The following is a 13,344-nucleotide window of genomic DNA, read 5'->3' as shown; positions in this document are numbered from 1 at the left end:
CTCTCTCTCTCTCTCTCTCTCTCTCTCTCTCTCTCTCTCTCTCTCTCTCTCTCTCTCTCCCACACACACTCCTCAACACAGAATCTGAGCATTCCCAGTGCTGGGGAGCACACACATCTACTTATGCAGCACACCTGACCATCATATCCCATCGGAGGCCCCGGGCTTTTTTGCTTCGCCTGTTCGTCTGTGGGTGGTATGTAAGACGCTCTCTTGTCTCTTTTCTTGATCAACTGCTAATCCCTTGTCCACTCAGCTTTCCCTGTTCCCAGGAAACCTCTGATCTCTCAGGCTAGGGTAGGTACATCTTCTGATGTGTGATGTGCATATCTCTTATTTACATCACAGTTCATATATAAAGCCCAGCCCCGAGCCCTGTCAGCTTATATATCAGAGGCTTGGTTACCAGCTCATGGGCTCCAGGAAAGGTGACAGGATCTTGAAAGGCTGTAGCTTCAACAATCTGTGGTTGAATGGACTTTTCGGTGACAGAATATTGGGCCCGGTTACAGGATGCTGGTCACACATATCTTCTCACTTGCCCTTTCTTGCTGCCTCTCAGCTTCCTACTGACATGAGGTGAGATGTTCCACCTCACCCTGCTTCTCAGCTTCCCACTGACATGAGGTGGGATGCTCCACCCCACCCTGCTTCTCCACCCACAGCAGGCCCAGAGCAACAGAGCCAACTGTGCTGCTCAGTTTTGGTCAACTTAACATAGAGTAACGGGGAGAGAGGGGACTTCAGGTGAGGACTTGCCTCTGTTGGATTAGCCTGTGGTCAAGCCTGTGGGCAATTTCTTATTAATGATTGACATGGGGGTGGTACCACCCCTCGGAAGGCTGAGCAAATCAGGGAGAGCAAGCTAGAAGGCAAGGTTTCTCTTTAGTGCCTGTTTCAGTTCCTGTGTCAGGTTCCTGCATGGCTTCGCTCAAGGGTAGACCACAAGAAGTAAACTGAAATAAGCCTTTCCTTCTCTATTGCTGTGAAGAGACACCATGACCATGGCAACCGGGGCCTGCTTGTGACTTCAGAGGTTTAGTCCATTACCGTCACGGTGGGAAGCATGGCGGCACACAGGCAGACATGGTGCTGCAGTAGCTCTGCAGCTGAGTGGTCTACATCTAAGGCACTGGGCCTGGTGTGAGCTTCTGCAACCTCAAAGCCCCAAGTGGCACACCTACTCCAACAAGGCCACACCTCCTAATAGTTCCACTCCCTGGTGACCAAGCATTCAATTCTGTGAGCCTACTGCAGCCATTCCTATTGACACCGCCACACCTAAGTTGTTTTTGGTCAGTGTTTTATGACAGCAACAGAAAAATCACACTGGGACATCAACTGACTCAATCCTCTGCCTCCGTGAGCCAATTTATAATATAATCTTTTCTGCTGGAAGTTGTTTTTCTCATCCATTTGGAGACAGTCTCTCGCTGCCTTGGATCTCACCAAGTAAAATAGACTGGCTGGCCAGGGAGCTGCTTGTCTCCAGCTCCCTGTGGGGTTACAAGGAAACTGCACAGTGCCCAGCTTTATATGTGGGTTCTGGAGATGGAACATAGGTTCTTGTATTAGATAAAGCTCTTTTACCAACAACACCTCCCCAGCCTTCAATGTCACTGAATATCATGTTGATTTGAGTGGAAAAAAAATAAAAACCTTCCTGGGCAGAATCAATTTATTTGGATTGTGCAAGTCTAGTGGGCACATCAGCAAGGAGGGCATACCATGCTGGTTGTGAAGTGGTTGTGGTGATAATAGATATGAAAATACATTTTAGGGACTAGAGAGATGGCTCAGCGGTTAAGAGCACTGACTGCTAAAGGTCTACAGGTCCTGAGGTCAAATCCCAGAAACCACATGGTTGCTCACAACCATCTGTAATGAGACTCCCTCTTCTGGAGTGTCTGAAGACAGCTACAATGTACTTACATATAATAAATGAATAAATAAATCTTTAAAAAAAATAAAAGAAAATATGTTTTGTGATGTCTACCTGATCTAAAAGTTCAAGCTTATTGGTAATGCCATGTTTTTGATGCAGTTAATTCTCTGTGTCAGTTTTTTGTTTCAAATACTTCAGACTGTCATTCACTACCTGTGTAAGATGCCTGACCTCTTGGTCATTCACTACCTGTGTAAGACACCTGACCTCTTGCCGTAGTGGACTGTGCTGATCATTGCTGGTTGGACTTTTTGCCTTGGTCGGTTGGGGCTGTCACGTGTTATAGATTCCATACCGGTTTGTGTGTGTTAAGTTCACCTCACATTTTCCATATCTATTTTCACTTTCAACTTGCCTGCATCTTTGCACCCACACTATAACAGCAAGGTAACAGGAATCAATAAATGCTTCAATGGTCTCAATCCCCCAGTTAAAAGACATAGACTAACAGATTTCTTTTTTTTTTTTTTGATTTTTAATATTTTTATTGCATATTTTCCTCAATTACATTTTCAATGCTATCCCTAAAGTCCCCCATAGCGCCCCCCACTTCCCTACCCACCCATTCCCATTCTTTTGGCCCTGGCATTCCCCTATATTGGGGCATATAAAGTTTGCAAGTCCAATGGGCCTCTCTTTCCAATGATGACCGACTAGGCCATCTTTCGATACATATGCAGCTAGAGACAAGAGCTCCGGGGTTCTGGTTAGTACATCATGTTGTTCCAACAATAGGGTTGCAGATCCCTTTAGCTCCTTGGGTACTTTCTCTAGCTTCTCCATTGGGAGCCCTGTGATACATCCAATAGCTGACTGTGAACATCCACTCCTGTGTTTGCTAGGCCCCGGCATCCTCTCACAAGAGACAGCTATATTTGGGTCCTTTCAGCAAAATCTTGCTAGTGTATTGAATGGTGTCAGCGTTTAGAAGCTGATTATGGGACGGATCCCTGGGTACGGCAGTCTCTAAATGGTCCATCCTTTCATCACAGCTACGAACTTTGTCTCTGTAACTCCTTCCCTGGGTGTTTTGTTCCCAATTCTAAGAAGGTGCACCTTCTTAGAATTGGGGACTAACAGATTTCTATCAGAAAACAGGGTACACCTTTCTGCTTCATCGGAGAAACACACCTCACCATCAAGGACAAGGGCAGATGTCACCTTAGAGTAAAAGGGCTGAGCATGGCTATGCACCAGCTTTTGTGATGCATGCACTTAGTATATTTCTGTTTGAGTTCAGCTCAGCTATGACGTGTCTTTAAAGGAAATCTGTGCCTTTGTGATATACCCAACTCTGTTTACTTTCTAAACCTCTGTGTCCACTGCTTAGTGGGTAAAGTCTGACAGCATTTGGGCACAGGTCACCTGAGAGGTCTGTACAGGAAGCTGAGTGAGTAGCCCTGAATGGTGACATTTACCCTAAGGCCAACACATTGTACACACATTGATGCCACAGTCACTGTTGGGACTGGAAATGCGCGTTCGGAGTGAGCAGTGAGCTGGAGCTGAGGGATAGCTTGTTGAGAGGAGCCAAGGGGAGGCTGGTGACAGACTGTGCAGCCCTGCCCTTGGCCTTGCACATAGTCCAAGCTAGAGAGGTCACCAGTTCACAGGTGACTTCCCAGGCCACCAATCCTGGAGTACCTGAGATCTGGCCTGGTGACTGGCACATAGTCATCACTAGAATCTGGCTTCTTTGCTTTTCCTAGTGATATTGTGAGATTTTCTGCCCGTGTTTGTTTAGGTCCTGTGTTTTGATTGTATTCTTTTAATTCCATATTATATTTTCAACCCAGTAGAAGAGGTTGGCCCAAGTAACAGCAAGCCTAACTGAGGCCAATGCCCTCTGGAGCCAGTGGCAATTTGCACAGAGAGAGCAGGAAATGATATGCCCATTTTTTTTTGTAGTATGAAATTATCAAATATATCTAATGTAGGGTGGAATCATGAGATACCATGTTTCTCATAGATTTGGAACACATCAGTTGTGTTTTATGTATCCTACCTACACCATCCAGATACTCATACTGCCAGAGGGTTTGAAAGCTAATCTCATGTATTAATTCACACTTGATGCATATAATAATTTCCTGATAGGAAAAGAAGTATAGTATGATCACTGCAACACTGTAATACCTAGCAGTTTGAATAATTATTACAGAGTCTTACAGAGGTGCCTAGGGCTGTCTCCCCAGCTACTTGTAAACAGTGGGGAAGTTACTTTACCTTACGATCACACTTCATTGGCTTCTCCAATTTTGACCTGTCATCGGGTGTTTACCCTCTGAGCAGTGTTCAGGTGGATGGACCCCTTGGCTATTTGTACTGAAGGACTGACGACTTCCTTTTTTTTTTTTCCCTGGGACCAAACACATTTGATGAGCACTCTGTACCCAACCCTGTTATAATGACTTACATCATAGGTTTGGCTGGGCAAAGTTGTAAGGAGTTTGGCAGTAAGGTTTGGTAGTATTCTCTGTTTGAAGTGCCCCTCCTGGGCTTGCATGTTTGACTATCTTGTTCCCAGCGGGGTGCTGTTTGGGGACTCCCCTGAGCAGGGTTGGTAGGTCTGGGTCACTGGAGGTGATGGCCTGTCCCTACTTCTGGTCCTGTTTCTACTTGATGATTTACCAAGACGGAAGATGTGCAGTCCCACTGACTCACTCCCACTGACCTGCCCAGCGTGCCCTCCCAGCTACAAGGGACTGGACCCCCTGAAACCTTGAAAGAAAAAGCTTTCTTCCTTTAAGTTGCTCCTGTCTAGTATTGTGTCATGCTTGGGGCTTTGTTAAGAATTCACAGAATTTATTTGACCATGGGACTTGTTTTTAGGTAACCTTTGTTACCCAGAATACATTTTGGAGAGGTTGTCCTAGCAGGGAAATGCTACCTCCAAATAGCAAAACAGAAATGCTTAACTTCATTTTACTCCCAATTACTTAGCTAATTTCTGTGTCCAAGTCACATCATCATAATCAGGTAATTTATGGTTCGCTTTCTGGAAATTTACTTGATACTAATGTAGTGTGGTAAGTCATACTGCACGAACAAGCCATGTGTCAGCATGTTGGGGTTAGATAAGAAATTTGTAAAAATAAGAAAAGCTAAACAGCAAGTCCCTTGAATACATTGGGAAAAGGAGATATAGAAATGAAATGTGAGGTAGTCAGGGAGACAGCTCGGGCAGCACTGGGTTAGACTGCCCTTTATTTGTGAAAATTTGGTCAAACAAGACTTGAAAAATGTTTAAGCAGTTGCACTGCACAGACGTCCTCATTCCATATAGTCTTAAAATACGTTGATTTTATTTTATTTTTTAAAAAACCACTTTGTTCTAAGTAACTCACAAATAAAAAGCAGCACGCCGCTGGGAAGCCGTTCCCATGCTTTCCCAGTCCCCAGTGCAGCACGTGAGTAGAATGGCCATTCGGAGCCCACGGGGCTTTGCTTGGACTCGTGCCCATTCATCATCAGCTGCATTTCTGTTCACATGTCCAGCACAGGGAAAAGGCTAGGACAGAGTTGAAGCTGAGAAACTTAGCCTTCTAATCCTTCGGGATACCATGTGTCCTTTGCTTGTGTTCTGTCTTTCTTCATCTTCTAATACTCTCGTTCACCTTTGCAATGCTCCCCTCACACACGCACTTGTTTGACAGACACACTGACATATTACGGACTAGTGTCTGCATATGAGGGCGACATGAGAGATTTGTTCTAAGTTTGGATCACCTTGCTCAATATTATACCTTAAATCTCTGCCTGTTTTCCTAAAATTTTCATATTTTTTCTTTACAGTTGAATACTATCCCATTCTGTACACGTGCCACATTGTCATTGTCTATTCATTGTTGGGGACACCTAGGCTGGTTCAGTTTCCTTGCTGTAGTGAACAGAGTGACAGTTTACACACAGATGTGCCAGTATCCCTCTGTAGGATATAAAGCCGTCTTAGTATGTATGCCCAGGAGTGGAGTGGCTGGATCGTATAGTAACTGCTTAAAAACAGTGCCAATTAAGGCCAGCACCAATAATTGTTCTCCATCCTGTTCCTCCTCTGTCCTCTGTGGGGCATAGGAGTGACAATGGAGTTGGCAGCATGGCATGAGGGCTCTGCAGTCTTTCCTCTCTAGCTCAGCTCATGATGACCACCTAACTTCTTCTATACCTTCCTGATCTGCACACTGGATCAGCACCTTGCTAGGCTGGGTTTGTGTGTGTTTGTGGTGTATGTGTGTGAGTGTTTGTGTGTGCATGTGTGTGTGATATGTGTGTATGGTATGTGATGTGTGTATACATATGTGTATGTGTGTGTGGTGTATGTGCTTGTGTGTATGTCTGTGTATATATGATGCTCTCTCATTCTCTGTGTGTGTGCGTGTGCGCGCGTGCGCACGCATGTGCATGTGTGTGATCTGTATATTGTGGTGCTGCTTTGATCTCTGGTGCCATAATTTTTCTCTGTTACTTACAGTCAAACTACAACTCCAAGCAGAAGAGAGAGGAGTTGTGTCTATCAAGGGAGTGTGTGCCAACCGGTACCTTGCTATGAAGGAAGATGGACGGCTGCTGGCTTCTGTGAGTAGTGCTTTTTGGGAGTGCTCTGTGCAGGTATTTACTGGCATTGCTACTGAATCTTTGTTTGGGTTTCATGTGCATCGTTTTATCTCTGTATTTCCTGAGAAAGTAGCATTCCCTGCATTTCATAGACTTTAAGACTCAAGCAGGAAGGAACACACAGTGCATGTAAGATGAAGGCCAGGCATTCTGCAGTCACAAAATGGCTCCAAATCACTCTGTTTTTCTCTGCAAAATAGTCGGAAGAAAGTCTCCCTAGTGGTTGTTTAAAGGTCATATAGAGGCACACATAAAACTTGGTTATTAGTTTTGAAGTTTCTTCTTTAGATTCACAGGAGATATTTGTCCTCTAGAATGTTGGTTGAGAAAGTGGGCTTCCAGCCCAAACACAGATGCTGGCTCCGCCTCTTGGTGGCTGTGTGTCCTTCGGCAGATTATTCTGAGTTGGTCCCTCATGTGTATCACAGGCACAGTAACCCATCTTCACAGAGCTTTGCAAGGATTTAAGTGAGTATTAAATGTCATTTTTACACTGCATCATAGGGCTCTGGCTCCTGGCTAGTATTCTTTCTATGGATGAAAGCTCTGCCAGTGTCTCCTTCATATCAAAACCGGGGGGGGGGGGGGGGGGACAGTCTGCTGGACACACAGTGCATAGAGAACGGTACAGTAGAATAAAGACATAGGACACAGAGTGCATCCCTGCCTCCTACAGGAGTGGGTAGCGCATGCGTAAAGGTCTGACTGGTTTTGAGAATGGCAGCAAGGGTGTTGTGCTAATAAGCCAGTGTTCTTCCCCTGAGTTGTACCCTCAGCTCTGCCTAACCTCCCTAGCCTTCCTGGTAGACAATATCATAGCAAAGAGTGGTTCCAGTGTTGTTAGCTGTATGAGTTTTTCATATCTTTTTTTTTTTCTGAATGAAAGCACTTAGATTTTGGAGAATTTTTTCTATCATCAATTTTCAGATCCATCATCTGACAGAGATACTGTCATCAGTGAACACAGTGTCACCAATTGCTGTCATCAGTCAAGGTGAACATGGCAGGATAATTGACAAACCTGGGTGCAGGGCTCATAATTGTCATTCAGTAGCTAAAAACATTTTAAGACCCTCTTCAAGAGGATAACATGTACAGGATTCCAGATGTGCTAGACAGCAGCCTTAAAGAGCTTAGTATCATGTGTTCTCTGCCCCTAATGGATCCACTATGCAGGAAGGCGGAGGTATAAGTATTGGTGTAGTATGTGGGTGCTTTGTTGAGTTCCATCAGTATTTCACATACATGCATAGTAACACAGGAGAAGGTTGGAAGTATTATGATGCAAGGAGTAATTTAGGGAAGAAAGTGGCTAGCTTTGTAGAACTCATGGAGGTGACTTGTAAGTTGAGTGTTGGGGGAAAAGGACCGGAGGCAGGGGTAGAGCTGAAACTGTGGCTACCAGAAGCTACTTGGCACATCTCAAAAATTATGAGCAACTCACAGCAGCTGGAATGTGGCCTGCAGAGGACAGAGCACAATGAAAAGGAAGGGAGAAGGCTGGAGAGGCAAACAAGCTTGTCTTTAAGTCTTACATCATGCTAGCCATGCTCACTGTGAGGCTGGAGAGTTCCCAACCCAGTAGAGGTTGAGAACGTTTGCTGAGAGCGCTCTGGCAGGGGTATAGAGTGGCTTTGTAGAGCCTGGAGTATCAGGAAGACTAGTTAGAGCTGAAGAGGAAACACTGCCATGGACACTACAAATGTGGGCATTACAGAGATGTGGGAAGGAGGTAGACAGAGGCACAAGACTCTGTGTTTACTTTAAGAATGGGCACTTTTTAATTTTTCCCACTGCTGTTTATATATTGTGTACTGCCAGAGAGGCCGCTGCAAGCAGAGCTTGAGCAGTGTCTTTTGCCCCTTTATCTAAAAATCTTCCTTTTGTACTTCCCCGCCCTTGTGACCTTATTTAGGACATTCCTCCTAGGCTTTATCTGCAGTTTCCCACAGTCACAGGATCAAGTCTGGGTTAGGGGTTGTGCCCGAGAAAGGAATTGCAGACTGTCTGGACCCCCAACAGAACCCAAGCAGTATTTACATGGCTATGTTGAAGTGCACTGATCTTGTTTTGGTCATAATTGGCTGTGAACTCCACTAGCCCTGTAGCCTTGAGATTCTGTTCTTTCCTTTCCACTTCAATCTTGGTCTTCAATGAATGCCTTATTAAGGTGAGAGTGGATCACAGTGAGTCCATATGATAGTCACAAAAGGAACTATGTCTCAAGAACATAGTCTGGATGGTGGGTTTATCTGCAGTGGTTAAAAGTCACCCAGTTTTCAAGAGCCCCAGAGACAGAAGTACTCATCTGTCCACTGCCATCTCTGTGGTGACTGGGTTACAAACAAGAGGAAACAAGCTGAAGATGCCTGAGGTGAAAATGGGGCTGTTCGGGTCTTTGTGGGGGAATTCTGACCTTTCCTCTTGGCACACGGATGTGAGGCTTCATAATGTACTAAGAACTGGGTAGGGTTTCCCTTCACTTCCTCAGCAAGGAAGCCACTGCTGCAAGATGAAAGCCGTCTGGCTCTACCAAGTCTTACTGGATTTTGCTCTCTTTAGTGCATGCTAACTCTCCTTCATGATGCAACCAGATACCACTAAGTTGACAGAGTAAGAGTCAGTTTAGTAAAGTTTAGAGATTTATCACAGACCCAAAGCATGGACAAAGCCCAGCGGCTACACACACTCATGGAAAATTCGAGACTTATCAAGCTCTTCTGAGGAGGGCATAAGCCAGATTGGCTGTGGTAACAGCTGGTGTGTGTTCCGCCCCCATCAGAGGGCCCAGTCCTGCTGCCAAGTCACAAACTAATCTCTGGCCTCAGCATCTAGTATGGCTGGCTGCCATGCTCTCTCAGCAAGTCCCTCTTCTCAGCTGGGCAGAGTGGACTGTCTTCTGATGAAGAAGTAAGTGCTGTACCTCACAGCAGGAGGGGTGCTGATGGCCTAGCTCAGTAGCCTTTCTCTCTGAGTCAGATCTGCCAATGCTCAGATGTCAACAGTAGTAACTTCTGGAGTAACTCCAGTGTCCTGATCAGGAGCCATCATTCGGGGATGTGAACATGCTTCATCTCTGGAGAGGCTGTTTGAAAGCCTGTACTTTCCACAGGCATAAGTCCATCTTCCTTCTATCTGGCCCCATGTCACCCTGTGTGTGATGACAATACTGGATTGCTATGAATGCTACCCACTGAATGACAATAGGACATGATTACTCCTAGGTAGATAGTTGAGGAGAAGGTTTTTATTGTAGATGAGAGAGCTCAGCCAGAGGCATCTGGAAGAGTCCAGACTGAGCATGGTCAGCAGAATAGACTGGTTCATGGGAGGAGAGGGAGGAGGAGGAGAGGAAGAGAAGAGAGATGAGCCAGGAGCAGAGGCCCAAGGAAAGAGAAGTCAATCCAAGAGAAGGAGGACCAAGAGAACCAAGAAGGGAGCCAAGAGGCCAGGAGGCAAGTGGACAAAGAGAACACAGTGCCAACATGGCTGGGTCATATAGGAAAAAGAAGCTGGAGGGCAGGCAGTGAAGCTCAGGGGCTAGAAAGGTTTCGAGTAGGGGGCAGTGTTTGTGAGCACGTGTGAGTGTGCGTGTGTGAAGTGCTGAGGTACTTGTGGTGACCAGGGAGGCTGGTGGCCCGGGTTCACCTTGATATGTTAGTAGGCACCTCAGTTAGCTATTGGTCTTGAGTTTCTTTGGGATCTAACACCAGCTCTATGGTTCCTGTAGTAGTTCTCCAACATACTCACCCTCTTGGGCACAACGGTACCTCAGAGAGTCGTGCTGGCTTTACTGCTGTTGAAGGTATGAGAAAGGGCTCCTACTGGTGTTAACAACAATGGTCTAAAGGCATTCCGGTTAAGGATTGCTCATGATTTCAAACCCTGTGTGTGCGTGTCCTCAGATGTGTCGATATGCATGCTGTTGAGGCCAGAGCTCAGCCTTGGTATTGTTCCTCCCTCGGGTGCTTTCTTTTTCAAATTTCTTTTTACTTATTTACACTGTGTGACTGCCTGTTTGTATGAGTACCACATGTGTGGAGTTCCTGTGGAGGTCAGCAGAGGGTGGAAGATCTCCTGGAACTGATGTCATAGGCAGTTGTGTGCCTTGATCTTTTTTAATTAAATTATTTTATTTATTTACATCCCAAATGTTGCCTCCCCTCCAGGTCCCACCTCTCAGAGTTTTTTTGTTTTGTTTTGTTTTGTTTGAATTTCTTTGTTTTTATTTTCTTCTTTCCCCCCCTTTTTTTATTAGCTATTTTCTTCATTTACATTTCAAATGCTACCCCATCCTCCCTTCATCTCTGAGATAGTGCTCCCCCATCCCAAGGAATCCCCCCTCCCTGGGGCATCAAGGCTTTAGAGGATGAGGTGCATCCTCTCCCACTGAGGCCAGACAAGGCAGCCCTCTGCTACGTGTGTGCTGGGGTCTTGTGTATGCTTTTTGGTTGGTGCTCCTTGAGTTTTCTATTTGATTGTTTGTTTGTTTGGTTGGTTGGTTTGGTTTGGTTTGGTTTGGTTTGGTACAGGATATCTTGCTGGAGCTTGTCAAGTAGACTAGGCTGGCTGGCTGGCCAACAAGCCCAGGGAGCTCCTGTCTCCTCCTCTCCAATGCTGGGGTTGCAAGCACATGACAGTGTATGTTTCTGGTTTGGGTTTTTTGTTTTGTTGTTTGTTGTTAGTTTTTTGTTTTGTTTTGTTTTGTTTTGTATTGTTTTGTTTTGTTTTAAGATAGGGTCTTACTATATAAACCCTGGCTAGCCTGGCACTACTATATAAATCAGGCTGGCCTCCATCTTCCAGAAATCTACCTGCCTCTGTCTCCTAAGTGCTGTGATTAAAGGCAGGTGCTCCCATACTCAGAAACACTAGGCTTTTAAGTTCAAGTCTGGAACTCAGATTCAGGTTCTCGTGCTTGAATGGCAAACACTTTCCCAGCATCTCCGCAGTCCTTGAAAACACATTCTAAAAAGACTTCCTACATTTTAAACAGCTGTCCCTCTGCGAAGGCCTGTGTTTGGAGGCTGGAGTTGGAGCTTTTGGGTGTATGACAGGCTTCTTACTCAGTTTCTTGCAAGGAGATGTTTCTGTTGCTCTGATTCACTTTAGGAACCCAGAACTAATATTAAAATCAATGGTTTTACTGAATTCACACAAAATTGTAGATTTAAACAAAATAGTATCTAGTGAGTTTAACTGTAGGTCTTGGTTTTAATAGCAAACGACTGTGAAGGTAGAGCATGTATGGGAAAGTATTGATAAGCCCCCTGTGTGAGGAGGTTGCCCACCGTGGTTTCCTATCTGAGGCTACAGAATTGTGTCACCCAGGATGGGATTGAAGTAGGACTCAAATGGTGCTTTTGTTGGCCCATGTAGTGAGTGCTGAGCGGCTGTGTTTTAATTCATCCAAAGCGTATTTCACACACAAAACAATTTCTGATTTGAGGAGTCTTAACAGTGACATGAATTCTTCAGTGTAGAGAAGTATGGAGGTAGTGTTTTAGGGCTCGGTTTTGCAGTCTACACTGACCAAATTTGTCAGAAACAGAGAGCTAAAGAAAAAGCTGCATCTTTGTAAGGAGATAAAATGCTAGCCCAGATTGAATGCAGAGTAAGGCCAAGAAAGAATTACTGCTCTTGGAAGCCATTCCCAGCAATTCTCTGCAGCCTTTTTATAAGATTGAGACCACGCTGGCTCTTAAATTTTTCCCATTTGTGGTTTTTATTTAGTTCTAAAATGCTCAACATGGATACTTTCATCACATCTGTTTTTAATTCTCAGAAGTGGTGTGAGCAAATGCATTTTGAGATTTCTATTGAGCAAACTCTTTCATAAGCCAAAACTGCAAGAATCAAAGTACTGTAAACGAGTAAACAGCTCAGAAAACAGAGCATGGGGAAGTGGCCGTAAGGTTCAAACCCAAAACTGAGCGGAGGGCCAGAGCCAGTGTGCAAGCCGGAGGGGGGCTGGGAAGCCTCCAGGCATTTGCTGTGTCACAGATGTTTCTCACTGTGTGGAGACCATCTGATCCAGTGAGGCCTGGAGAAGGTACAGAGCTTGGTCAGACGCTCTGCACATTAGTTAGGGATTGAGGCAAAGCTGGAGCTGGTCCTGGCTGGCTGCAAGCCGTCAGGGACGTCAGGTCAGGGCCACTGGACTCTAGGAAAGAGCCATCTTCTCAGTTTCCTCAGAGAGTTTATATATGTAGTACAGTTAAGCTATATTCTATGTTTCAGTTTAAACCTAGGCTTTTCGGGTTCAGATTCTCTTTTATTTAGATTCTGCAACATGAGTGTAGCGTTATTTTAAGCTACCTATAGTATTGTTTTGCTTATTAATTTAGTAGATATTTATTGATCTCTTACTATGTGGCAAGCATGGGTACCACAACAGATATAATAAATAAAAATTTCCACATGGGATTTATAGGAATGATGTTACCATGTAGCAGCTAACTCTCCTAATATACTAGCTTTATCAATTATTTGAGAATTTCTTACACTGTATTTTGATCATTTCACCCCCATTACTTCCCTAGCTCCTCTAGGAGCCATCTCTACCTTCCTACCCCCTCTCCCCATGTTGTATTCTATTTAAAAAAAAACCCACTGAGTTCAAGTACTGCTGCCCATGTACTCCTGAGTGTGGGGTCATATCGTGGATCTTGGTTAACCTAACTGGGGCCACATCCTTTAGGAAAACTGATTCTCTAACCTCTAAGTTAAAGTTTCTTTATGTAGAAAATTTATCCTCCATTTACTCTTCGGTTCAATCATCTTTA

General features: G+C 44.9%; 1 protein-coding gene across 1 annotated transcript in view; it reads left to right on the top strand.

The window, feature by feature from the left end:
* The window catches only part of Fgf2 (fibroblast growth factor 2), a 52,287-nt gene that overhangs the window by 37,120 nt on the left and 1,823 nt on the right, over window positions 1-13,344 (top strand). Inside the window, exon 2 of the mRNA XM_021158769.3 lies at window positions 6,417-6,520. Within this exon, the coding sequence (XP_021014428.1) occupies window positions 6,417-6,520 (104 nt within the window). The remainder of the gene's footprint in view (window positions 1-6,416; window positions 6,521-13,344) is intronic.

This window comes from Mus caroli, unplaced genomic scaffold (assembly GCF_978045245.1).
Source record: "Mus caroli unplaced genomic scaffold, Mus_caroli_1 scaffold_3, whole genome shotgun sequence".
In the NCBI taxonomy this organism is placed as follows: Eukaryota; Metazoa; Chordata; class Mammalia; order Rodentia; family Muridae; genus Mus; species Mus caroli.
Note: the sequence above shows the minus strand (reverse complement) of the source record. Positions and strands in the feature narration are given on the sequence as shown.